This window comes from Podarcis tiliguerta, assembly GCF_965153285.1.
Source record: "Podarcis tiliguerta genome assembly, chromosome: 2".
Lineage (NCBI taxonomy): Eukaryota > Metazoa > Chordata > Lepidosauria > Squamata > Lacertidae > Podarcis > Podarcis tiliguerta.
In genome coordinates this window covers 99213211-99240944 of record NC_139535.1, presented here as the reverse complement: position 1 = coordinate 99240944, position 27734 = coordinate 99213211, and the positions used below count along the sequence as shown (strand labels likewise).

Genomic DNA, 27734 nt, shown 5'->3' with positions numbered 1-27734 from the left:
GATTCTGTTGTTAATGAAAGTTGAATTGAAAAAAAATTAGCATTCAAACCTTGGCATAGGTAATGATAAATATGGCAAGAAATGGACACAGTCTGTCAGCAGGATTGAATTTTAGAACCATCAAAAGCAGACAGATCTTGCACAGCAGCTCCTGATTTAATAATTAAACATAGTAGGGTTCAAGGTATGGCTTAAGATGAAAGACTAGACTGTCACTGAAAATTAGTTTCTCTTTTCTTATTATTTCAGACTCCCCCACCCCCCTTTTTCATAGAGTTTTCTACTGTCAAGAGTGCCATTTGTTGTGCACAAGTGAATTTTGCTGAGTGATGAGACTTGCAAATTATATTCTTGACACATGCATTATTCTATTATACATAGTTCTATTTCTGAGGAGAAATATTGCTATCTTAAACATACAGCAATAGTTATTGCTAGATTTTGGACCAGAAAAATTATTAGAATTTGACAAGTAAGTTGGAACAATGGTTTCACCCAAAAGTCAACATTAGATTTGGCATTTGACTCCTAATCCTTTTTAAGCTTATAATAAACATATAAATGGAATTTTTAAAAATATATTGGAACGAATTGGGAGGGAGACACACATGGTGGTGAATGATTCATTTTGGAATATTTGAAAATTGGCAGCCTTTTAAAACAGAAATGGGATTTAGAGACGGATGGATTTCTGGTCATGTTAGATATTACTCTCTGAACATAGCATGCATTGGAGTGACTCTCTGACTCGCATGATTCCTGTGTTTTGCTTGGCTGCTATCCCTGAGCTGTAGGTGTAGCATCTTACCCAGCAAATCATCATATTCTCCTGTGAAAGACATCAAATTCAGGGATATCCCAGTAAGAATGAATGAAGTATTTGGCCAGGTTGGATATTGCTTTCTACTGGGGGAGAGTGTGGGCTTTTTATAACTGTAAGTGGGCAAATAAATATATATCTGGAGGTCTTTTAAAAGCCTTCAAACAAGTAGCTTATTAGCATTCTCAAATAGCACGCAGTAGTTTTGTATAAGAAGTCTACAGCAATAAGAATTAGGTTTTACATACCAGCTTAATTTATCTTCTGCGATTCATCACTTGATAAATAAACATTTATTTTGTTTCTTAAAACCACCAGTTCATATATTATCTTCTTGTGCCTTTATCCAGAGAGAAGGGTTATGTGAACAATGAAGTTTAGTTATCAGCCGGGCTGATAACTTGTTAAAAAAATTCTGTTAAAGAAAATTCTGCTTCAATAGGAGCTTGAATCTGATCTGTATACACTGGTACCTCGGGTTAAACACTTAATTCGTTCTGGAGGTCCGTTCTTAACCTGAAACTGTTCTTAACCTGAAGCACCACTTTAGCTAATGGGACCTCCCGCTGCTGCCGTGCCGCCGGAGCACGATTTCTGTTCTCATCCTGAAGCAAAGTTCTTAACCTGAGGTAATATTTCTGGGTTAATAGAGTCTGTAACCTGAAGCGTATGTATTCTGAAGTGTCTGTAACCCGAGGTACCACTGTACTGGGGTCTCCGAATTATGGCTGGGCTTGGTAGCCAACTTTTAGTTTCTGCCTGCCAGCTATACAGTCTAATCATCATAATAATACATAATAATACAATAGTACATCAATTTATCAACACAGGTGTTGCCTATGTTGTCTGTCATGTACCACATGGGGTGTTGTTATTTTTTAATTCACCTGAAATCCACAGTGCTTGTTTTTGACAATGCCTTCACCACTTTCAAAATGTTGAAGACTATCCCTCCGCACCGCACTGCATCCCACCCAAAATATACAAATGCTTTCTATAAATTCAAATATTAAACATTTACATTGTTGTTTTCAGATACAAGCACAACATGTGGGGAAGGCATGGTTCAGTATGATGTTTAATTTTCTGGCTGATAAATGAAGGGGAAATAAAGGCTTAGAAGCTACGTAACTAGGCTTCTACTGGTGTGAGCATTCCCTACGCCCAGTTCCACAAACAAGATGGAAGTGGGAAAGTGGGGAGGAAGCGGGGGAAACAACTTTCACTGACTCCTCCTTCCTTCTGCAGCTGTCTTGTATCTCATATATCTTCTCCTGAGCAGTTACCCTGGTAACATTATGAACCACATATTTTCACACATTCAGGTACCCAGACCTTTCAGTAGTCATATGGAGTTTTCATTGATGATTTACTTTGTGTACATTGCTTTGTACACTAAATTTCATTTTGTTTCAATCACACTTATGTGTAAAAGTTGAAAGATTTCAGCATTAGCATGTGTCTAAACAACCAGGTTGTTAGGCAATCATCTTTATTTCCTCTCGCACTGTTTTTCTTTGCTTTGAGGCAAAGAGTCTCAAGAAATCTGAAAGTGATTCACTGCCTAATAGCCACATTGTTTTCTCTTCCAATTACATGTGTTTACATTTCATCATAACAGGAATCAAATATCTTCCTATCCCCTGTATACAATAGGAGTTAAATATCTTATTTCCTGTAACTTGCTAGATAGCAGAAAAATCTAAAACACTTGATACGATTCTGCTTGATCAGATTCAGCTTTAAATAAGTATTAGATATTTCCTTCAATCACAAATTCCTCTTGTGTAACCTGGTATATTGTGGAATTATGAGCTTTCTTTTTTATGGTTTATGATTTTATTCACTCCTCACCACTGAATACCTCTTCACTTTTTTTGTACAGTATTTTTAAAATGCTTAATTCTAATGTTGCTTCCACATAATCTCTACTGCTTTGTCTAGTTTTTATTTTGTATTGCCCCTTGCTGTCTCTTACTTCCCCTTATTTCAGGTAACAGTCTGCCTGTATGCATAAACATCAGTAAAGAATTACTAGGAATTATAGCAGCGTACATTTGGATGGCTGGTTCTTCATTGCGAGGAGGCTTTCCAGTCTATTATTTTAGATGTCAAATTTACAGGGACAATATTTTCTCCTGGAGTAGGACACCTAGCATAGGGAAATTATGTTTTTTGGGGGGCAGGAAGGGCCATCTCCTAAACTTACTTTTGGAAGAGGATCATGCTCTTCCCACCTTTGTCCTGAGCAGATAGACTCTGGCATTGTTCCTTACTTGTGGCAGTTTAGTATTTTGAAAGAAGGAGCTAAGTTAAGAACTCTAGCCTAAAGAACAGAGTAGAGAGACTCCCCCTTTGGTCACACTATCCTGGCATACACTTCACTTGGAGATGGGAAAGAGCTGGTTCACTTGGAGATTGGAAAGAGAGAGAGAGAGTTTCCCTTAGGTCTCAGTTTTTCCATGTATAGTCAAGTGCTGGCAGTCATTCTTCATGGCACAGGCTCCCACTTCACAAGCACCCGTGGACACATGAACTTGTGGAATGACAAGTCTTACATGTCCAACCTGGTGCTCTCCAGATGTTTTCAACTACAACACCCATGAGCCCCAGGCTGCATAAATTGGCCATGCTAGCTGGAACTGATGGGAGAGGATCTAGGGAGCACCAGTAGGGAGAAAAATGGACTATAGACTTCTTCAATAGGCTTTCCAAATGGCAGATTCCACAGATTTTGTCATTAGAATCATGGTTGCCTAAACAACCATGTGGTTCGATTCACCACAGAGGACACAGCAAGTACCAAATGTATGACACAGGAAGGTAGGGCACACAGTCATTTTCTCTCTGGGGATTGTCAGAGTACATGGGGAGTTTCAGTGCTCCTCAGTGGCCCACTCCCATAATGGTCAGAAGAGTCTTCACAACCTTTCCTCTTCCATGGTTGGTGTATTGCTCTACACAGTTGCATTAACTTTCAGTCCCTGAGGGTTTTGTGGCATGCTTGGTTGGGGAGCTGCCACCTCAGCAGCTTTGTGAAAAAGGACTTCTTTACGTGAGATGTGCAGGCAGCCCCGGTGTTCAGGACATACCTTTACCAAAACACTATAAGATGAACATTTTAACCTCTTCTGAGAGTGTTTTCAGGAGGCCTGCCTTACAAGGGTAGATCTGATGTGGACACTTTATTAAGTTGGCCACACCATTGCTAATGACCTATATGCAGAGTTTATGTAATGAAGTTTCACATTTTTCAATTAAGATTACAATTCATTTTATCGCTGTCATCTAGGTTAAAATATATTTCCATTTGACTTTCTAACAGGCACACATTTCCTTCCATATGAACGTCTCCATTCTTGGTGATTGGTTGTAGAGCTCTTAGTCCAGGTTTTCCCTCTACGTCTTTGTAAAGTGAAATCTTTGTGGAGCCTGGGGCAGTGTGTTCTCTGTAGTAGCACCAGAACTTTGGAATCTGCTTTCTTGGAAAGCATCCCACCCTGCCTCAGTATCAGAGTTCAGACAGGGAGTAAATATTTTAATTTTCTTGTCCTATTAAAATAGCTTACACTCTGTTGCCTTTGGTTTTTATTGTTTTTATATATGAGCTATTTTTTCATTTACAGTACATTGCCTTGAGTCCTTTTCTGGTAGAACATTTTTTTAAAAAGTAATTTTACTTGAAATCATCTAGGAGATGTGTTTTAATTTCTAGCCAGTGGGTTTATTGTTTTCATTATCAATGCTTTTAAAATGATTATTTGGGCCCTTTCAGTTTTCTCTCGTGTGCCATTATGAACTGCTAACGGTTTCTTAAACAAGAAAAGTTTATTCTCTTTCGAGTGATTCAAGTTATTTCCCCCCCTTGCCAAATACTGTCCAATTGTCAAAGTGGGATATCCTCTTGATCTTATCATATGGCCAAATCTACTGGATACAGGATGTCTGAAAGCTGCTGTTTATCAAAAGCAGGATAGTAATCTCCACTGGCTACACAGCAAATCCTATAATTGAAAAGAAAAATGTGCTTGACTTTTTGTCCAAACAAATACAGTCCTTAAAGATGTGTTGAGAACAATTTGAAAGAATATATTTTAAGAATGCACTGCGTATGTGATGTTCGTGTTTCAGAAGATATAATGCAAGTGCTTTACCCAAGTACGAGCCATAAAAATCTCCAGTTTACATAATTGTGTCAACAATAATTTCAGCTACATACTATAAAAAAGCACTGAGTTGATGGATGCTAAGTTTCACTTTAGCAGTGGCTGGAAATATTCATTCTTTCCACGTTCTTCTGCCGCACAAGCCTTTGTTAACATAATGTGATTTGTGTGTCCTGTTTAAATTCCTGAATCCTGACCCAGCTTTGATTTTAACCACTTGCCTGGTTGTCATGGGAGGCATCTGACCTTTACCAGTTAAGACTGGTATGCCAGTTACAAATTTATCTAGAGAGATCAAACCCTGCCCCAGCAATCCATTGGCTGGTCGCATTCAGGAAAGACTACTGTAATGTATTCTGCATTGAGCTGCCTTTGAAGACTGCCCAGAATCTTTCAGCTGGTACAGAATGCTAGTTGATAGTGAGTGTGTGGTGATTAGAGCATAGGACACCAAATCTATACCAGTGGCATTGGTTGCCTGTACATTTCTGAGCAAGCTCAGAGGTTTTGCTTGTATATCTGCCTATCAGGGCTGTTCGGCTGCTGGGCATGAGAGATGGGACCTTCTCTGTGGTACCCTCCAGATTGGGGAACTCCACAAGGGTGTGTATGGCCTCTCCACTGCCGGTGTTTATGTGTGTCTTAAAAAACCTACCTCTATCAAACCTCTTAAAGGCTATACTCTTAGAACTGGTTATTTTACTACAGATGGTTCTGCTTCTTAGGTGCTAATTTGTACTGATGCTTGTAAACTGCTCAGACTTTTAAAGGATTGCGAACACCAATGCTGTTGTTACGTTCTATTTTATTTATGTATTGTTTTATGATGTTGTGAATAGTTCTGGGTGTGCAGTGCCCCAAAGAGCAACATCCAGATGATAAATAAATAAATAAATAAATAAATAAATAAATAAATAAATAAATTGCAATGGGATGGCAGCAGTGCATCTTTTGGACAGGGGGCAAGTTCAGCTCATTTTGCAATGGCCACTTGCTGTTCTAAGTTGTTCAAATTGTAATGCCTGGACCCATAGATCTATGAAACAGATGGCGTAGAAATTGCTTTTGGAATAAGAAGTGGTAGAAAGGATAAGAGAGCCTGTGTCATGTAGTAGTGCGAGCGTCAGAGTAGGATCGGTGTGTGGGGGGCGGTGCGGGACCAGGTTTCAAATCCCCACTCAGCCGTGAAGCTGACTGGATGACCCTGGGCCAGTCACTGCCTCTCAGCCTAACCTACCATTAATTAATTAATTAATGGCTTGTGTACATTCACTTTGTAAATGAATCATGTGTCTTTGCATTTTGGATAAATTCAGATAGCGAACAGCCTTTTCACCTAGGGGGCCAAGAAAAAAAATGGTACTACCATACACCTGCTGCTAAAATGCTGCCTGGAGGCCCAGGAGGGAGGACCATGAGTGATGTTGCTGCCAGAAGTTTTTTTTAAGAAAATAATAATGAAGCAGCATTGAAGGGTTCAGGTTGTCTGTGTTGGGGACCCATCAGCAGCACTATGCAAAAGGCCCCCTGACAGTAAAGGTACCCCTGCCCGTACGGGCCAAGCGTGTCCGACTCTGGAGTTGCGCGCTCATCTCGCTCAAGAGGCCGGGAGCCGGCGCTTGTCCGAAGACAGCTTCCGGGTTACGTGGCCAGCGAGACGAAGCAGCTCTGGCGAGCCTGCACCAGCGCAGCACACGGAAACACCGTTTACCTTCCCACTATAAAGCGGTCCCTATTTATCTACTTGCACTTAGGGGTGCTTTCGAACTGCTAGGTGGGCAGGAGCTGGGACCGAACGACGGGAGCTCACCCCGCCGCGGGGATTCGAACCGCCGACCATACGATCGGCAAGTCCTAGGCACTGAGGTTTTACCCACAGTGCCACCCGCGTCCCCCCCTGACAGTAGTGCTATCTAATAGGAAGAAATAGCACATATTTGCATCATGGCATGATATATAGAATACTGCAGTGGCAAAACAAAAGTGCAGGGGCATAACAAACCTACTTTCAGATAAGGGACAAAGGAAAACGCTGATCCTAAGCTTCTGCTTGTGGGATATCTTTGGGAGAAAAAATGGTTAAGGGATACTGTATTTTTCGCTCTTTAAGATGCACTTTTTCCCTCCTAAAAAGTAAGGGGAAATGTGTGTGCGTCTTATGGAGCAAATGCAGGCTGCGCAGCTATCGCTGAAGCCAGAACAGCAAGAGGGATTGCTGGCTTCTGGGATTCAGATTTTTTTTTTTCTTGTTTTGCTCCTCCAAAAACTAGGTGCGTCTTATGGTTGTGTGTGTCTTATAGAGCGAAAAATACGGTAAATCTGGAGTGGAGTCCCTTGGATGGTGCTTTGTATGCCTCCTTCCAGCAGCTACTGCTGCCAAGCTAGTGCCAAACGTGCTGCTCTGCTTTCCTTTGGAGCACATCAGTGAAGCCAAGAGTGGGGTCTTGTCATCTGTCCACACTGCCCAGGCTTGTGCCCCGGGGGGGGGGTCACTTCAGTGTAGCTAATGCAGCGGTTTGACTTCACCTCCAGAGGTGCACTCCATTGTCTCTCGAGAGAAACAAATGCCAACAATATGATGTCAGTATAATTCAGTTCTCTGTGTTAGTAAATCTACCAATTCTTTACAGTTTCAATTTTTATAGCTTTATGATAAGATTAGGTACAAAGTTAAAGGAACCTTGGATGGTTAAGTCCAGTCCAAGATTAAGTATAGAGTGGTATATTATTCTGGAGCAACTCTCTATAATGACTCTCCCATCTGGAAATGAAAATTCGAAATTGTTTTTGAAATTTTGAATGAAAGGCTGCTCATTCTTTTTGAAATTGTTTGAAACTGATATACATTTAATTGGTTTTGTTGTATGTGGTTTGATGGGCTTGCTTTTCCAACCTTTGTATTTTCCATAGAGAATCTGCACATCTACTCAATTCTAATAGAGTTTTAACCACTTTATTTAGAACCAGATGGTCAAAGAGCTGGAGGCCCGTGTCCACCAGTTGACTGTGGAAGCAGAATCCAGTAATTTGCAGCATCAGAAGTTATCTCAAGAAAAGACCAGTCTTGAGCAAGCCTACCAGGCTGTGTGCACAGAACTCGAAGAAGTCAAGGCAAGGTACTTAATGAACGTTTCCACTTTGGATAACAGGTCTTACAAGTGCCACCTGTAATAAAACATTAGTATTTAGTAATAACTGACTGGTAAATGAAAACAAAAAGTTGCATTTTGAGTTTCATAAATATCTGGGTGTGTTTTACTTGCCTATTTACTTGGATCACATACTGTGGAATAATTTCCTCGTCTTCTGATGTGTTTCCATGGCGGTTAATGGGATAAATAAACGGTGATAATAATCAATAGCAGAGGTACAACTTCTAAGCGGGTAGTGATTTTGACATGTTGTAGCAAAGACAACAAACAATCTTGTGGCACCAAGGCACATCAGTGGTTGAGGAATTCACAGTTCTATGGAGGAATACAATGAACCTATAAAGAACACAGGAAAGTCAGCAAAATAGTGTAGCGTAAGCATTCTTGAACTTTTTGTTCTCCTTGATCCGGATAGTAACTTTATGAGAAAAGTGAATGTATAAGCAAACCTTCATCTGCCATTACCTCAGATAATGTACTTGATCTTTCTCTGTTATTGGTTGCTTCTCATAGGATTTCCCAATGGTGGGTGTGGAGTCCCTGGTTGAAAATGGAGCTCTATAGATAGCTAGAGGAATTGGTATATGAAACCGCTTGTTTTCTCATTGGTTGTGTTTTTGTAAAAGCAGTTCATTGTTTGAAGTGATTGTATTTTCATTCTTCATAAAAAAATGTAGATTAATATTGTTCTGTTCATGCTGTAAGATGTATAAAAGAAGAAAATGTTATGTTATGTCAGATACCTCTGCTTAGATTTCCTTGAAATATTTGTAGATGCAACTCACTTCAGAAAGAAAAGGGGCGTATTGTACAAGACTTTGAGCAGAACATTCAGACTCTACAAAGCAAATACGATGATGACATAGATTTGTTGAAACAGGAACATGCTCTTTCTGCAGTGAAAGTAAGTTCACACTCAAGAATAGGATAGGCTTATATACAGATAGGCTTATATATAAACAATATATTAAAGCAAGTTTTCAGTGTTAATTTTTGAGGTTTTATGCTTGCATACACATGTATAGATATGACTGGGTTTAATTTAATCAGCTGATTCTTCTCAGCTCCCTTAATATACTTAATATGCATGCATGTTGACAGGGTTGAAGTCTAATGTTTCAACGTTAGTTTGTTTCTCTGAAGTGTGTGTACAATTTTTAATCAGGTGCCAATGACTATTCTAACATCACTGTTTAATCTATCAGTAACTAAAGTAGTATTTGCATTTTAAGGACAAATGAAATATGGAGAGACTGACTTTAAAAGTTTTCTGTATCTTTTCCAAGTAGATCATCTTCTCCTCCCCCTGTCTTTTAAGTTGAACTTTGAAAAAAGTTTACTTCTGCCGGAGCTAATACAAGACCAACATTCCCTTGTCTATTAAATCCCTACAGGCATCTGATGTGATTGAAGAATTAGAACAGTGTGTGTCGCAATTAAAACAACAGTTACTGGAATCAGAACATCAAAGGCAGCAACAGCTGAGGGTGAGCCCTGCATTTTTCACTCAGGAAAAATGATGAGCCTTTTTTTTTCTTTTTTCTTTTTACTACTTTCTGTGATTTGTATGAATAGAATGCTCAAGTGAGAGAGTTTCTGGAGTTCTTGGAAATGTGAGCCAATCACTCGACATCCGTAATAATGGAATATGTTCTTATTTCTGGCTAAACCCTTTAAAGAAACTTGGGGGCTATTTGTCTTATTTCCTTGCTTATTGAACTGATATGAAAAGCGTATATATCAGTGGATTAAAGAAATGCATACAGTGAAGTTGAAAGTAATCCCTGTGTCTGTCTTACATAGTGATAGCTACATTTGTATAAATTAGTACATTAGCATAAACATGTCGCGTGGCTCCTACATTTCAAATATTTGCTGCCTTTTCCTTGCTGTCCAAATTATGCCTGGCTCTTACTCTTTCTCATTCCTAACCAGTAAATTCACTGCATCTCCTTTTCAGCTTTCCACTGCCCAACATCCTTTCCTTCTTTATCCATTAGCTGCCTTTACTACGGGTTGTGTAACCCTCTAGGGAGAGGAGGCCACATTATGCAGCTGACTGTTTGTGGTATTTTGCTCATGTATGCAAACCTCTCTCCCCACTTTGGGGTGGGGGGCATATGGAAACTGGTTCTGCATGTTTGCACACCTCTAATGGGATGCGGGTGGCGCTGTGGGTTAAACCAAATAGCCTAGGACTCGCTGATCAGAAGGTCGGTGGTTCGAATCCCCGCGACGGGGTGCGCTCCTGTTGCTCGGTCCCTGCTCCTGCCAACCTAACAGTTTGAAAGCATATCAAAAAGTGCAAGTAGATAAATAGGTACCGCTCCAGGAGAAGGTAAACAGTGTTTCCGTGTGCTGCTCTGGTTCACCAGAAGCGGCTTAGTCATGCTGGCCACATGACCCGGAAGCTGTACGCCGGCTCCCTCGGCCAATAAAGCGAGATGAGCGCCGCAACCCCAGAGTCGGCCACGACTGGACCTAATGGTCAGGGGTCCCTTTACCTTTACCTTAATGGGAGACTGGAACTGGTGGCATCTTGAGCTCAGATTCCCACACCATTTCTATAGACCAGTTTTTCACTTGTTTTAAAATTGATTAGCTAAGTCAACTCCCAGCCATCTGATCAAAGTTGCTGTTACATGTGCATTGAATATGGTTATCAGATAGTTCCAAAAGTTTTATTTATCATGTAATCATCAGTTCCTTGACCTCTATTTTTCAGGATAAAGAACAGACATATAAGCAGGAGAAACTTCATTTAGAGAGAGATCTTGAAAAGAAGGTAATGAATTGAAGTATCAGTTTTACTGTATGGAATATCCACTGTAGCCATTAAAAGATTTATTTATAAACCATAAAATGCAAATGTTGGCCAGAAAAGGAGCACAGAACTGGTGAAATGTAAAAGCTTATCTGCCAAGGAGCTTTTTTTCAATGATAAACATGTTGATGTTCGTCAGAGAGCTATACTGTCTTGGCTAAGTTATATTCACTATCATATTTCTGTCCAAGTGGGGAGAACCCTCTTAGGTTAAAGATTTGAATAGTGCCCTGTCTTAAAATGCTTAAGATTATTTTTAACTATAATGACATCCAGATTTAAAAGGTTGAATTGGAAGATCTACTAACTAAAAAACAAATCATGGATTATATTTGCCTGTTCTCCAGATTAATCAGTGAGGCAGAGACTGGAGGACACAGGCTCATTCCACCCCAATACAGCAGCTTCTTGTGCCAGATTGAGAAAAGGAATATTAAACTGTTTTAAACTGTTCTTTCAATCTTCACAGCCCCCTATTTGCTGACAACCCTGTCCTTGAAATTTTCATGGCAGTCCATCAACCCCAATCACCCAAAATTCTTAGCAAAATACAGAAATATTTCACTTGAGATCTATTTTTTTTCTATCGGGGTCTACACTTTTGTAGGAAACAATGGAGAACACAATCATGTATAAAGAATCCTGCAAATATCTCTCTTGATTGTCATACACTTGTTGGAACTCTTAACAGGTTCCTGAGAGTTATGTTTGATCTTTGCTGTATGTACTTTCTCTTGCAGCGGTGTAGGAAAACGTAAATCAAGGCTGGCCAACTTTGCTTTTCCGGAATGCTCATGATAGTGTGATTGTTTCGGATATATGTTGTTGGGTGCCTGTTGGCCGTCACTCAGTTGATGTCTTAATTTAAAAGAGATGCCCATTAATGCAGCTGTCCACTGCATATACTATAGTGTAGAGACCTGGTGTTTGAGCTGTGGATAGTTCTACATGGGTTGTCTGTGATATGCTAAAAGCACGTGTGTCAGTAGCCCACATACCACCTCTTACCACATACCAAATATATTATTGAAGCCAGGGCAAGGAGCAGCTACTGTAGAACTGATGATCATCAGATCTGGCAGTTAAAAATGTATTGGAAAAGGGAAAATGTGGTTGCATTGATATATGCTATAACAATAAGAAGAAGAAGAAGAAGAAGAAGAAGAAGAAGAAGAAGAAGTCTACCCTGCCCATCGGGCTGGGTTTTCCCAGCTACCATGGGCGGCTTACAATATATATAAAAACATAACAAAACATCAAACATTAAAAAACAAAATATCCTATTCAAGCAACAAACCAACCAACCAATAAAGCAATAGAAATCAATAATAACAGCAGCAACAATAACAATAATAACAGTTTACAGTTATACCCAGATTAAAATAATCGCCAACCCCAGCTAAACATTTAACCAAGACCAGCCCGACAAAAACAAAACAGAGGAACCAAAATTAGAACCATTTAAAACATTTTAAAATGTTTTAGCCAGTTGCCCCAAACCAAGAGATTACTTGCTTTACATCAGGGGTAGCTATCTCATGGCCCCATGTGGCATCCCCAAGCGATTTTTGTGGCCCCTGAAAACCCCTGAGAATCCAATCACATTGAGGCTGTGTTGTCACATGGTAGAGCGTAGGTTTCTGCTACGGGGGTGGGGTGGGGGGGGGATTATGGTAAAGTTGCGTTCAGTGATTAAAGAATTGCACTGAGATTGCCTTCTGAGCCCATAGGTTTCACACCACCATCTTCAGCATTTTGTGTGCATTTTCTGGTGTGGGTGGGTGGGATGGCTTCTGTTTTTGCCACGTGCACTTTTTTTGTCCACTGGCAGACATCCTTTGAAAGGTTCTCCGGAGGATAATATATGACTTCAGGGCTGAAATTATTAGCCATCTGTGGTTTACCTACAAGGCATCAAAACAGCCATTAAATGCAACTACATTAGTAGGGGCTAATTCAACAGACGTAGTCTAGTGTTATTATTTTATTTATTGCAGCATATTAAGCTTGAAAACTCCACTAGACAAATGAGGAGAACTATCTCTGCAACAGACATGAGGTTGACAGTTCCACATAGGTATCAGAACCATATCAAAGGAAGAAACAACCTTAACACCTATTCTGCCTTGGGCAAAAGCACTGGGAACATATGACTCTGTTGGACCGATAAAGAAAAGCAGACCTCAAAGTAAAAGACCCACTACAGAGCAGAATTGCTAGCAACCAGACATTACAATCATAGGTATATTAGCTGGTCTTCATGACTTTCCATAACTTTTGACTTATTTAATTGAGGACGACATAGTGATAAATATCTAGAGTATGTAAAATCTGTGGTCACATTGGTCAAGAATGGTGAGATGGCAGCTTTCAATCTGCTTTGCAGTACAAGGTGGCAAAAGGGACAAAGCTCTCCCTGGCAAGTTCCACTAACAAGAAATAAATTTTTAGAGAAACATTTAAAACTCTCAGTTATACTGTTTTATTTCTTAACACTACCATATTTTACATGACTATCTGGCTCATGCTCACTTAGCTTTGTCCCAAGTTCACTTGCATCACTGGTTGGGGTTACTTGCACCTCTAGTGGACAAAGCCAGGAGTAGGTTTTTACAGAAAATAGAATGGCCCTTTCCAGCCCTGGGAGGAGTGCAGGGAGCGTTCACGCAACACACACATTGCAGCTGACATAATAATAATAATAATAATAATAATAATAAATAAAATAAATAAATAAATATATAGATATAAATAAATAAATAAATAAATAACTAAATAAATAACTAAATAAATTTACACCCCGGCCAGAGCTGGGCTCAGGGCAGCTAACACCAGTAAAATTACAATAAAAACGTAATGGGGGGGGACAATTTAAAATACAGGCTAAAATACAATTTATAATGCAGCCTCATTTTAGAAGTAGTCCATAGATCAAAACCGTAAGGGGAGGGAAACATAAGGGTCAGACTGAGTCCAAACCAAAGGCCAGGCAGAACAGCTCTGTCTTGCAGGCCCTGCGGAAAGATGTCAAGTCCCACAGGGCCCTAGTCTCTTGTGACAGAGCGTTCCACCAAGTCGGGGCAAGTACTGAAAAGGCTCTGGCCCTAGTTGAGACTAATCTAACCACCTTGCAACTTGGGACCTCCAAAGTGTTGTCATTTGTAGAACTTAAGGTCCTCCGCGGGGCATACCAGATATGTCGTAACACACAGTTTGGAAAGCTCTGCCTTAAATAAGTCCTTAATATTAGACTGGAAAACAAACTGGGAGCATTGCGGATACAGTGGTACATCGGAAGTTGAACGGAATCTGTTCCAGAAGTCTGTTTGACTTCCAAAACGTTCAAAAACCAAGGTGCGGCTTCCAATTGACTGCAGGAAGCTCCTGCAGCCAATTGGAAGCCACGGAAGCTGTATCAGACGTTTGTGTTCCAAAGAATGTTTGCAAACCGGAACATTCACTTCTGAGTTTGCGGCGTTCAGGAGCCAAAGTGTTTGACTCACAAGGCGTTTGCGAACTAAGGTACGACTGTATTTCAAAACAGGTGATATGTGAGAATAGTGGTCTGTGCTGGTTAATGGGCAGGCTGCTGTTTTCTGCATTAGCTGAAGTTTCAGAACCATCTTCAAATGCAGCCCCACATAGAGTCTGTTGTGGAAGACCTCAGAGAATGAATGGGAGTGACCATATGTCATAGTTATCAGGGTGTTTTGATGGCTGGAACGTAACTCTTTTTCTTCTTTAAATGTTAGATGCATGGGTTGCAGAATGACTTTGAGAAGGAGAGGAAGGATTCTCATAGGAGAATACGAAAAATGGAAGACATGCTGAGGTGAGTAAAATGGCTCCAGAATGTTCCTGAGGAAGATTATGTTTTGTTTTTTAAATATTAATATTTTTATTGAAAGAATCTCTGCTATAAAGAAATAAATTGATACAAAGGAAAGAAAGGTGAGATGTGAGGGGGTGGGGAGAACAAAGATGTGTATAAGGTACACACACACACACACACACACACACACACACAAAATGCAATGTAATATACTCCCATACATTCCTATACATTACATAAATTCATATAGTGTTATTATCCTAATACATATGTAGATTTTGTTGATACTGGAGTCATGCTTGTATCTAAATATAAATGATGCAGAGAGGCAGCTCTTGGCCATGCAAATAGAATCAGGAGTGTTGAAGTTCCAGTTATCTCTGCTATTCGGATATTTTCACTATATCCTTATTTCTCAGTGTAAAAACAACAGGGCTGGCTGTATTGTAGGCAAGGAGCTCTTCTCAAAAAAAGGCATCAAACTCTTAAGAAGAATGCTGTTCTTTCTTTCTACTGTCCAGCCAAAAAGCATCACCCAGTATGTGATTAAAAACAGTGAGGTTCAGAGATTAAAATTGCTGCCTGTGTTAATTGTGCATATCCAGTTGTGGATTTTTTATGGCATTTGAAAAGTTCCTGTTCATGCAGAGTTTAATGTTGCCTTTTGCTTATAGCTTTTATAAGCAGTAATATAACAAAGCAATGACAATGTGGTGATACAAATAAATATTGTATTTTGTTTTTTCAGTGTGAAATATAGATCTGTACAGAGCAGTGCTCTGTAAATTTTCATTGAGTTTCAAAAGTTACCTATAAAAACTATCTGAGCTTGTAGCAATATTTTTACCCTTTCTGTTGCTGCTTCAAGACTGTCATCCAAGTGCTCCCCCACTTTTCCCCTGAAAGTCAGGGTTTGCATGAATGTAATGATGGTGCACCTTATCCTATATAAAAAAAAATCCTTCTAGTAGCACCTTAGAAACCAACTAAGTTTGTAATGTGCTACTGGAAGAATTTTTTTTTATTTTGTTTCGACTACGGCAGACCAACACAGCTACCTATCTGTACCTTATCCTATATGACAGCATTACAAAACCATTTAAGATCTAAGTCAATGCTCCCTGTCCTGACTCTGAATAAGTGAGTGCATTTGCCCATTTCCAACCCCCAACTGCTAAAGCTGTGTGCATTTCTCAGCAGATGAAAGCTTTGGCAAAAACCACAAACTCTTCTTTTTAGTTCAACCCTAATAAATATTCCAGCACACTGAGATGAGAGAGCATTTACACTGAGAGCATTTAGTGTTGATGGCTGCAGTATTAATTTAAATCCCAAAGATGATGCTCATACTCACATTAAAATATTATCTTATGGTGTTCTCACGGTTCTTTTTAGGTAATAGCAGCATATAAAGGAATAAAGGCTCTATGGTGTGTTTTCAGGGAATAGATGTATGGCCTGATTATGTACACCTGATAATTATGCAGAACCCAGAAGCATATATTCTGCATGGGAAGGAAAGGGGGTAAAACAGCTATATTTTGAAAGGCGTGGTGTGTGTGTGTAGTGTTTTGTGCTTATTTTGTGTGTGTGCTTATAATACGCCTTTATAAGTTCTCAACTTGGCATATGTTTAGACTATGTACAGATGATTTTTCAGAGATTTGAGGCAATATTATAGGGGTCACATTGCTTCTGGGCAATGTGCTTCTGCGTGTGAGCAGCTGTTTTGTTTCACCATCATCTCATGTGAGACTGACTTGTAGTGTTTCAAGCTCTGTGACAGAAAAACAGAAACATAGCCAGCACACTTGAGATAGAAATGTGTCCCTTTTAGCATGATTCTGAGTGCCTGCAGTATGGTGCCTGTGACTGATAATATACTGCTTCCACTCCATACACAAAGCAGTTTTGAAACTGTTTTTTGACAGTTTTTGAAACTGTTATTTTTAATTGCACTTCCTGGTTTTCCTAAGTGAAAGGATGCTTAAATATCTTAAATGATGTATTCCCCTTAAAAGGGAAAAAAAAGTGTGAAATTTATTTCAGGAGTGAAATTTACTAGATCAGAAGCTGACTCTGATCTGGTCTATTCAGTTCCACATTTCTTTTGAATTCTGGGACTAGAAAAAGAGCAGCTGCAAGATTCTTTTCTTCCCTCTATTACGTTCCTTCTGTTACTATCCTACAAATGCTTGCTAGATTAGGGCCACCGTAGCAGTGAAGATGTAGTCACTCCCATTAATCCAGAGAAATGGATATCGGTTATACCAAAAGCTGCACAGCAACTATTAAACAGCTTATCATCCCTCTGTGTTGTTTGAAAATCTAGACAATTGCCAACCTAGCAGTTCGAAAGCATGTCAAAGTGCAAGTAGATAAATAGGTACTGCTCCGGCGGGAAGGTAAATGGCGTTTCCGTGCGCTGCTCTGGTTCTCCAGAAGCGGCTTAGTCATGCTGGCTACATGACCTGGAAGCTGTACGCCAGCTCCCTCGGCCAATAAAGTGAGATGAGCGCCGCAACCCCAGAGTCGGCCACGACTGGCCCTAATGGTCAGAGGTCCCTTTACCTTTACCTAACGCTGATCTTAATCATGTGGTTAGAGACTATAGATGACTGGTGGGGAACCTACCTGGGCCAAGTTTAGTTGGACAGGGCTCCCAATTTGGTTTTCTAGGCCATTTTGGTCACGCCCAACCACCTTCCCTACATCTCACAAAGTTCACTGCCTGCAAAATCCCTTGTGCAATGTTTCCCAAGTGCCCAACCAATTGATTGCAAGCTTTGAATTTTGTCCCCATCCCGACTTGGGAGTAAACCCCACTGAATTCACTTGGACTTACTTTTGAGTAGGGTTGTGCTGTTTATTGGTATATATGTTGCAGAGAATACCTTACTTTAAACTGTAAACACAGTACACTGTTAATGGCTTGTTTTCTCCAAAGCAAAACCAAAAGGGCAGCAATTGCCTAATGAGTCCCATCAGCGCAAGCTCTGTGCAAAGGCATTAACTTGCACAGTGGGACTTGCACAATGGGGCCTTCTCCCGCTCATCCCCTCACAATCTAGAAGGCAATGCAAACTGAAAAGGGATGGAGGCGGGGAAGAGAACCTAGGCATAGAGTTCTTGTAACGATCATTTGGAATGAGAAGATCTCTAGGAGAGGAAGAGCTAAAAGTTACTGTCTTTCAGCAACACTGATGTAGAGCCCCTGCAGATCCCGCTTTCTCTCCCCCTGTTCTCTGATTAAATGGCGGTTGCTAGATGACAATTCAGGGAGGAGCCTGATGGAACTGGGCTTTGAGTAGAGCAAAGGAGATGGAGCAATTTTGCAGTCCCATTTCTCTCTTATAACCAGGCCTTTGGATGATTAACATTCTATCGTCTCTAAAATGTTTTTGTGGGAGGGGAGGTATTGGTTTTCATTTTGTTATATTTGTGCTCTCATTTTGTATTATGTTGTCAGCTGCCCTGTAATCTTTGGACAAAGGCATACAAATCAAATGAATGAATGAATGACTGAATGACCAGAGTTTGATTCGGTTGAGTGTTGTTCAAGCAAACAAATGCGGGTTTGAACAGGAAAAGTTATGAAGTTAAATAAAGCAAAGGTTTGTTGGTTTTTTAATCCCCTAAACCAATAAATAAAATGTGAGCCTCTAAAAGAATTGTGTTATGCCTATGTCTATGGTAAAAATATTTCCATGCTATAATGACTGGTTTTTTTCCAGTCTGCCCATCAGATAAAGAAGCAGTTTTAGGTATATAGATTGTTTGTTGCAGTAAGTTACTGTTTTATTCTGTATCCACCTTTATGACAATTAAAGTCGTAGTTACATTGTATTCCAAAGTCTAGTCTTGCTCTTGCATTAAAGTATCGTGTAACTAAATGTTTCCAACTAGGAAATAATAGGGTGGCCGCTGCTACTTTAAATTTAGGATGTTCTGTTCATGGCATTTTGTAATTTATTATATACGTTATTTCTGACTCTGCCATATTTCATGCTTCTGGAAATGCCTGGCACCTCTGCCACCCTTTCCACAAGCAATGGGGAATGTTTTCCATATCTCATGGTGAGTGCTTAGCATGGTCCAGGGAGACTGTGAAACCTTCATTGCCATGCACTCCCTGCATGGAGATGGTCATTTACTTGAGCTATGTTCCTTTCCCCCACCACCTTACTGGAGTTACCATCAAGGCATGTTTCAAGGGAGGCACTGGCTCCTGCAACAAGCACTCCATCTGAAGCCACAGAGCCTTCATGGTCCTCAGCCGACTTCTGCTAGTAGGGGTATTTCCACAGATAAAGACTCCCTTCTGCCAGGGGACATAGGCCATCTCCTAACTTGCTCCAGCCCAGCAGATTTGCGGGGTTGAATTCTTATTAATGTGCCTATGCTTCCAGTGGAAGCTTGTTTAAAAAATACTCTTTACTGCTTTGCAGTTCTCGTAATTGCTGCTCATTTCCTGTCAATGCTGATTTATATTTAATGTTGGCAAACTAGTCACTGCCATGTTCTCCTTAGTGGAAATTGCTTTAATATAAGTTAGTGTTTCTTTAGAAAGTAATTTAAAATGTCTACACACCATGACTGAACACATAATGCCTATATAATTACTTAGGGCAAAGGAGGTTCTTTCTGATTACTGTATGTTAGTTGAATCATAATGGCATGTTATGAGGGACAGATCACTTATTAGGCTAAACCTTTCTCGATATAATCTCATTTTCAATGAATACAGAAAATGGGGGGCTGGGATTACATTGCTAAGTATATACAGAGTAGACACCAGATGCTGAAAAGTGGGGTTTTTAAGTGTGTGTTGAAAAAGCCGGGTTGGGTAGGTTAAGAAATGTAAAAAATGGTAAGCGTAGTAAAAAATGGATGAAAGAAGATATATTCATAAACAAAATGACCTGGCCAATTAAAAATGTGTACGGGCATGCATGCAATGAAACTAAGATTCAGAGCATGTTCTTTAAGTACATCAGGGCCTATTAAGTACTTAGATGGATATTGCTAGGAGCACCATGTAGGCTGTGCTTTAAGTGGGGTATGTATTACATCAGCAAATAATTTAGTTCCATATAGCCTGCTTTGCTGTCAGCTCTGAAATGTTAGGTGTAATATTGGTGATTCTAAGATCTGATAGTTGTCTAAGCTATTTGCACAGGGATATTGTTTTCCGATATGTGACTTGCAAGTGCTGTCATTAATTTACTTTTCCAGCTGTTCTCATTCTTTCACTGGTGATCTTTGCACAGGGACCCGATACATTTTCTGGTACATTGATTGATCTACATGAATCAACTACTAGTGGGCTGGCACAGTTCCATAAGTAAACTACTTATGTGTATGCTGTAAATATCAGAGCAGGAATACACTTCATTCTTGTATCCTGTTCAGCTTACTTACACAATACTTACTTACACAATAAACTGATATTCCACAGTAAGGTGTTGGTGTGATCCATAAATTGGGGGGGACGGACCGGGGACCACAGAGTTACTTCACTTAACACAACTCTCGTGTGAGATCAGATATTATTTTTCAAAGTGATCTCTACCAGAGAAAGGGGACCTGTGGAGTTCCACATGTTGTGGACTACAGCTATCACTGGCCATTGTCCATGTTGGCTGGAGCTGACAAGAACTGGACAACATCTGAAGGGCAACAGGCTCCCCATCCCTGCTCTACATAGTTTCCTGGGAGAAAGCCTTAATTGAGATCAGTGGGACTTAGTTATGAGTAGACATGCATAGAATTGCACTGTTACTATATTTGCTTTGATTGTAGTTGTTTTCTGCAAATATGTTATCCATAGGCCATGATTTTCCACTCACACTCACATAGCTTGGTGAGTGAAATGGGTGAAGAATAGTGCTGAAGCTTTTTCAAACACACATTCAATTGTCAAAAGCATATGTGGATGTGATCTGTGGTCAAGTGTTTGGTGATGGAGATTATGATGATGAACCTTTATGTTACTTTCCTTACCTGTCTTGGGAGCCAAGCCTAAAGCTGTTGCAAGTGCTGATGTTATAGAGCGAATGCTCACCCACAACTGCTTTAAATTCATTCTGTTTTTTATGTAAGAAGGTAGTGCCACTTCTCTTTCTTCAGTGTATACATCTGATCAGATCTTGTTTAAAATGAAAGGATTTGCACAATGTCAGTGTTTGGAAGGTCAAGCTTTACAAAATCTCAGTGACTGTATCATATACTGTACAGACTTCTTTTCCACAATATGCAGAAGTTGGTATGAAATTATGATCATTTGGATAAGATAGCCCGTTAAGAATACTTTTAAAAATTTATTGTCTTGTTCTTTGGGAATACATGAATAAAAAAACAAGTTTGTCTCTTTGTAACAATATGTGTTGGGAGTAATGTGATTCTTCGGTGACTTCTGAGGGTTTGAATGCTTAGTGTGCTTACTGAGGTGTTGTTATTTTTTAGTAGATTGTGACATTGTGAGAAAAGTTGATAACACCGTTGTTGGTAATGGCAGGAAGACTTACATAACTTCTACAGTAATTGCTTGCCTGGCGTGTCTTGCTTCCTATGAACAAGATGTTTGTCATATTACAGCATTAGACTCCTGAAATGTCTTCATCACCCATCAAAAAGCTTGTCCCTCTCAATTAAAGTTGTCTTGACATCTATTTAGGAAGTATCACCCTTTGTATGATCCATATGTCTAAATCATTGTGATATCTTTGTGGTACATCAATATGTCGAGTACCTGAACACAGCATGTTGAGCTTAATAGAAGAATTCAGTCACGTACATAATCAAATTGTATGATAACCAGCAACCTCATTGCTTCTAGAACTCAGCACCCCCCAACTTCTAATATGAGAAAAGCCTGTTGGATCAGGCCAATGAACCTATCTGGTCCATCATTCTGTTTTCATAGTGGCCAAACAGATGACTGTGGGAAACCTCCAAGCAAGATTCAAACACAAGAGCACTCTTCCCTCCCCCCCCCCAAAAAAAAATGGTTTCCAGCAACTGGTATTCAGAAGCATCACTGCCTCCAACTGTGGAGGAAGTCCATAGTTATCGTGACTAGTAGCCATCGATAGCCCTCTCCTCCATGAGTTTTTCTAATCCTCTTTTAAAGCCATTGAGATTGGTGGCCATCACTGCCTCTTGTGGGAGCAAGTTCCATAGTTCAACTATGCGCTACATGAAGAAGTGCTTTATTTTATCTGTCCTGAATCTTCCAACATTCAGCCTTATGGGTTGTCCAGGAGTTGCCCTTGTGGAAACCCTGCTGGTCCTGCTTCAGTAAGACTTATTCTTCTACAGTGGTACCTCGGGTTAAGCACTTAATTCGTTCCGGAGGTTCGTACTTAACCTGAAACTGTTCTTAACCTGAAGCACCACTTTAGCTAATGGGGCCTCCTGCTGCTGCCGCGCCGCCGGAGCATGATTTCTGTTCTCAACCTGAAGCAAAGTTCTTAACCTGAAGCACTATTTCTGGGTTAGAGTAATATGTAACCTGAAGCATATGTAACCCGAGGTACCACTGTATATGCTTGGTTTTTTTTGGTTGTTTTGTTTTTAAATCGCCCTCTCGACCAAGTTTCCCTGGGAATGATGTTAAGCTGATCAGTCTGTATTTTCCAGGACACCCGCTCCCCTGTCCCTTTTTTTAAAATCGATGTTACATTGACTACTTTCCAGTCCTCAGGTATGGTGGCTGTTCTGATGGACAAGTTACATGTTCTTGTCAGAAGATCAGCATTTGAGTTCTTTGAGAATTCTTGAGTGAATTCCACTTGAACCCAGCAATTTGGCAGTTTTTATGTTGTCCGTTAGGCCTAGAATTTTGAATGCTCCCCGCCCCCCACCTCTTTATTGTTATAGTTTCACAAATTGTCCTTTGGCATGTTGGCCTGCATACCCATGTGCCTTATCTTGTGTTACTAGGATTTGTGTTTTTGATCTAATGTGCCCTGGACATCAACTATAAATAGCTCATAGTTAAAATTTATAATATTATTCTTTCAGAATTAGCTAAGATTTTACTGGTGCAAAATTCACAGAGAGCCATTTGTTGGGGAAGCAAATTCAGAGGCAACCCATAAGGTTTGGTGATTTTGTTTCCAAGCCAGACAAGACACAGAGCTGGAAATGGGCTAAACTGAGTGTGTTTGAGGATGGTGGGGGAAGATATCGGATAAGACTTGCCTTCCATATTGCTAGTTACAGACCCGCCATTTTTTGCATAAGTGAATATTGGAGATAACCTGTGGAAGATTTGCACAGAGCCATTTTTTTTAAGAAGTGGTGTCTACTTTAATGTTCTTTAATTGTGGTTTAGGGAATGTGTCATTCATGAAATCGCTTCTGAAAATTTATATGGCAAGATTCAATTTTCTTCCTGCTTCCACTGCGTAGCACATCACATTTCTATAGAAAGAAGCTTCCAAATCCTTTGAGATTGTGGTTTAGACCTGAAAGCCAGAGGCTGAACATGGAGCAGCCTGAATTAATATCCCGCTAGATACTATGCAAGGGGTATGCCCACTCTTTTGTTCCTCACTGTTATATATATCAGGAACCAGAGTTTCACACCCCACGCCCAGCCTGAAGATACAGTACTGACATCCTTTAACTCAGAGGACTCTACTGCAGAAGACCAGGAAGACCTGAGACCTTGCTTTGTCTCACTGCAGACCAGGATAGTATCATGTGAATCCCTGAGATTCTGGAACCTCCATAGCTAAATTGGAGAATGTCGAGGTTGTTTATTGAGTGTGGGTGTCACAATTGTTTTGGCGTCCTTATCCTGCAGATCTAGGAACTCTGAGGTTTCTGAACACAGGGACCAAGTTTCTGAACATTTTACCATGGAATGGCAAAGCTGATATGCTATAGGGGCTCAGTACTATGTTCGTGGCATTATATAGATGCTAAGTACTCTGCTCATTAAAAGAGTTGTATCATGATGAGAGTAGTGATCTTTGTGATTTAACAACAATGATATATGCAGGGCTGAAGAGTTATTATTCCCGCCCCCCCAACTTTAATATTCTTCCTCTACTCCTAAATCATTGGGGAAAAGCATCTGTTCTCCACTTGGTACTCTGAGCATCTGAAACCATTTAGTCCCAAAGCAGTCAAAGTTTCCATCATATTGTAAACATTCCTTTAGTTCTAGTGAACATGCTGACATAACCCTCACTCTAGGGGGCACAACGTAAAGTATGAACAGAAAATAGAAAATATGTGGAAACCTTTGTTTTATAGTCGCCATTTAAAAGAATAAGTATCCCGTTAATTGTTTCAAAACTGATCCCACGCCTTATTTCTCCACAGGGCCTATTAATGCCAGTGAGATGCTTATAACTAAAACATAAATAAATTAAAAAACCTTTCTGCACTTGATTTCTCTTTAGAGATGTACTAGTGGATGTGTCTTCAACAGGATAGGTACAGTAGGTGATGGATTCACCGCCGTGTTAAATAACTTGATGGTTACAAAGTAATATTACATGCTGTGAAATGAACTAGCATTTTAGAAGAATTTAGTTAGTTTTATTCAGTTTTGTTATTGTAACTGAACGTATTGCATGCTCACACTGTATGTCAGTGCCTATCAACTATTATTTTGCCTCTAGAACCTTAAAATCATATTGGAGGCTATCCATCCAAACTGAAGTCCCTCCCCACCAACCATCCCCATCAGAAATCCCACCTAGTGCCTCTTCCACTATAAAGTTGTGATGATTGTTATCAGGAAGGCCAAGCCCGCAAACCCAGACAATCACTCTGTAGGGCAAATTCCTCCCTGCCTCTGAAAACAGTGACCACTAAATTACCCAAAGGAAAGTCAATGCAGGGTTGTTGCCTCCTGAGAGGACAGACCATAAACGAGTGCAATAAAGGGAGGGTAGGAGGGAAAGCCGGATGTAAACTGTGGGGTTTCCAGTCCCCTGCAGCTCACCTTAAATACTCCCAGAGTGGATCTGGATGGACAAAGTCTTCACCCAGGTCTGCCCTGGGATCCCCACCCACCAGGAGCTAAGCCTAAGTAATTGGCTCTCTGGGGTCTCATCGTGTTTCCCAGCCCTCCACATGGCTGAGAGGAGCAGTAAAATCACCCCGTCTGGCACGCTGAGGCTGGGAAACAGGAACATATATCCCCATCACCCTGCCAAGGCCGTAAATGCCACTTTCAGTAGGGTTGAGAGTGGGGAAACAAGTTTTCTTTGCCATCTTAGACTGATGCATATAAACCACACACTATGCTTATATTCTAAGCCTGCTAATATGTTAAAATGGGGTTGAAGTAAGTAACATGATGCTTTCATAAGCAATCCAGAAATTATAACTGTATTATAACTCTTAGGATTCTAGGAGATAGCAATGGGAGATGCTAGTTCAATGCTTTTACCTTTTGGCCTAGGGTTCTGTGCTGTCTCCTTTGTATTTAACAACTGGATACCATATTAAAAACATACATCAAAACACCTAACAATTCTTCCATATTCTATATCCAATAATAATAATTATTATTATTATTATTATTATACCCCACCCATCTGCCTGGCTTTCCCCAGCCACTCTGGGCAGCTTCCAACACAATATTAAAATACAATAGTCCTTCAGATTTTAAAAGCTTCCCTAAACAGGGCTGCCTTCAGATGTGTTCTAAAAGTCAGATAGTTGTTTTTTCCTTTGAGATCTGGTTTACAAACAGACTTACAAACAGCATTGTGAAAATAGATTTTAAACAGCCAAAGCCAAAAACTAGGAGGAGAAACATTCAGCAATTTCTAATCAACATTATAGAATAGCACGTTGGTCAGTTAAACTAATGGAGCCCAGTTGTTTCCAGTAGTGAATAAACTTTTCTCTTCTTTTTCAAGGTATTTGCTTTTAAATGGCTATGCTGTATCTTTGCAAAAGCTGACATATTGATGGCAGCCAACTCCAAAGCCCCAGATACTTTATCCCGGATCATCCAGGAACTGGAGTAGGCTGCCCCTAACATTCAGCTCTATATCTCCTTGGGGAGGCTGTGTTGGTCCTGATGGACTGTTGAATGTGGACAAACATAATTGCTCCTCATTAAGAAACAAATTGTTCCAGTGTTAAGGTGTCAGCCTGTTCTGAATAGGGCTTGAAAGATCAAGTTTGCAATTTGGAATTACTATTTTCCATCTTTTCCTATGGATGCCTTTGGGATTTTGGAGTTCACTGTCATCAGGAATGGTTAAATTAACAAACGTGTTGATAATACAGAAATGGTCATTCAAAAATAAGAGAGCTTTCTCTTAGCTATTAGAAGAGACTGTACATCGGAATAACTGAATCATTTGCTATTTTATTATTTTTATTATCAATTGCTGAATGTTTCCCTTATGGATTTTGTTTTTGTTTTAAAACTGTTTCCACAATGCTGCAGGTAGATTTGTAATTTGTACTCATGGCAACTCACGGTTATGTACTTATGATGCACCAGTCAGATCTGTAATATTAAGTTGTAGTGTGGAGTCCCCATATTCATTGTTCCAGCCAGTTGGCTGCTCTCCTCGGATTCTCCATTCTATTCCCACTCCCATCAGATTTTCATTTCCCAGTCCCCCAACCCAACCACCAATCAATCAGCATTTCTTGCCCCCTAAACATGCTCAGTCCTCCTTGGGGTGCCCTTCAGGGTTTTGCCTGCTTAAAGATCTTTTGTTCTTCTGTTGAGTACCTCTAAGCTCGCTGGAACCTTTCTCTTGTGCATGGATGGTGCTGTTTTGGTTGCAAAAGTATCCATGCTCAGATAATTAATTCATTATTAGTATATAGGATATGGGGATTATGTACTTTTAATTTTGTATTTTTGATATGCTAATATTAATAACAATACCCAAAGGAGTTTTCCGTTGTAGTTTAGTACTAAAAATGCTGCATACAGTTTATTTGATGTTAACATCACGAAATACACAAAACTGTATACAATTCTTCAATTAAATGCTTGCTTTCTTCCACCCTAAACAAGAAATTCCATATTAGATTCAGAACCACTGAATAATGAACAAGCCTGTTGTCTCCTTAAATTTTTGGTTCATTTGTCTGCAGTGATGAATGCAACTTAGAATGCTTTCTAGCAACTTCACAATATTAAAGTGCCCAGGGACAGGACAGGGATGATGTTTTGAAGGCAATAAATATTTCAGCTTCACATTTCAGCCTTTCTTCTTTATTCCTTTGATCTGGGTTTGGTTTAGTTATCATTCTGCTTGAATGACTTCACACTGTCTCTTCCCCTCCTCCCCCTTCTCTGAACAAAAATAGTAATTCTGCACATATTCCATATGGTTGGGATTTTTTTGCTGTAAAAGATGGCCATTCTTTGATTCTGATAACTGCTGCTTAAATAATGTATTTGATTACATCTTAACTCCAGTGAATAGTTATAAAAAGGCTTATCTTTAATTATGCAGTTTATTGTCTGGTTTTTTATTTCACAATTAAAGGACAGAAAAATAGCACAAATATGAAGGATGCAGTCCTTCATCATGTGGATGCTGTGCTTGTGTGTGGAAGGATGCTCATATGGCTCAGTGGTGTCCTGTTTCTACCTTCCTTCTTCAATACATGAACCTGAGAAGTACTGAATCAGTGTGGCAGGCCAAGAAGGTGCCTTGGGGAGCTAAGGAGTGCCCATAATCTCATCCTCTGTCTGGTCAGGTTTCTGTGAGCTCCAAGACTTAAATAATGTGGCTCAGTGGGGAGGAAGAGCTGGCTAATAGAACTTCCCTTCTTTGGAATGCCCTAGTATGTTGTCTTTGCACATGTCTGTTAACTGGTTTGCATATCATTTTAAACAACAGTTAAGCATCGTTGTGGTATAAAGGTGAAAACATAGCATGCTGGTATATGAGGCTAAAACTGTGACTGCTTTTCTCCTTCCGTGCTGCAAGGT

The 27734-nt window shown here is 40.0% G+C and overlaps 1 protein-coding gene across 5 annotated transcripts in view; it reads left to right on the top strand.

Moving 5' to 3' along the window:
• CEP112 (centrosomal protein 112) overlaps positions 1-27734 on the top strand; it is a gene marked incomplete at its 3' end in the record, with an annotated part of 207445 nt that overhangs the window by 49435 nt on the left and 130276 nt on the right. For all 5 annotated transcript variants that reach the window (XR_014508003.1, XM_083427382.1, XM_083427383.1 and 2 more), the window contains 5 exons: positions 7948-8102; positions 8913-9042; positions 9533-9625; positions 10864-10923; positions 14715-14794. Coding sequence is in view for 4 of the 5 variants with exons in the window: in XM_083427382.1 (XP_083283508.1) it covers positions 7948-8102; positions 8913-9042; positions 9533-9625; positions 10864-10923; positions 14715-14794 (518 nt within the window). The remainder of the gene's footprint in view (positions 1-7947; positions 8103-8912; positions 9043-9532; positions 9626-10863; positions 10924-14714; positions 14795-27734) is intronic.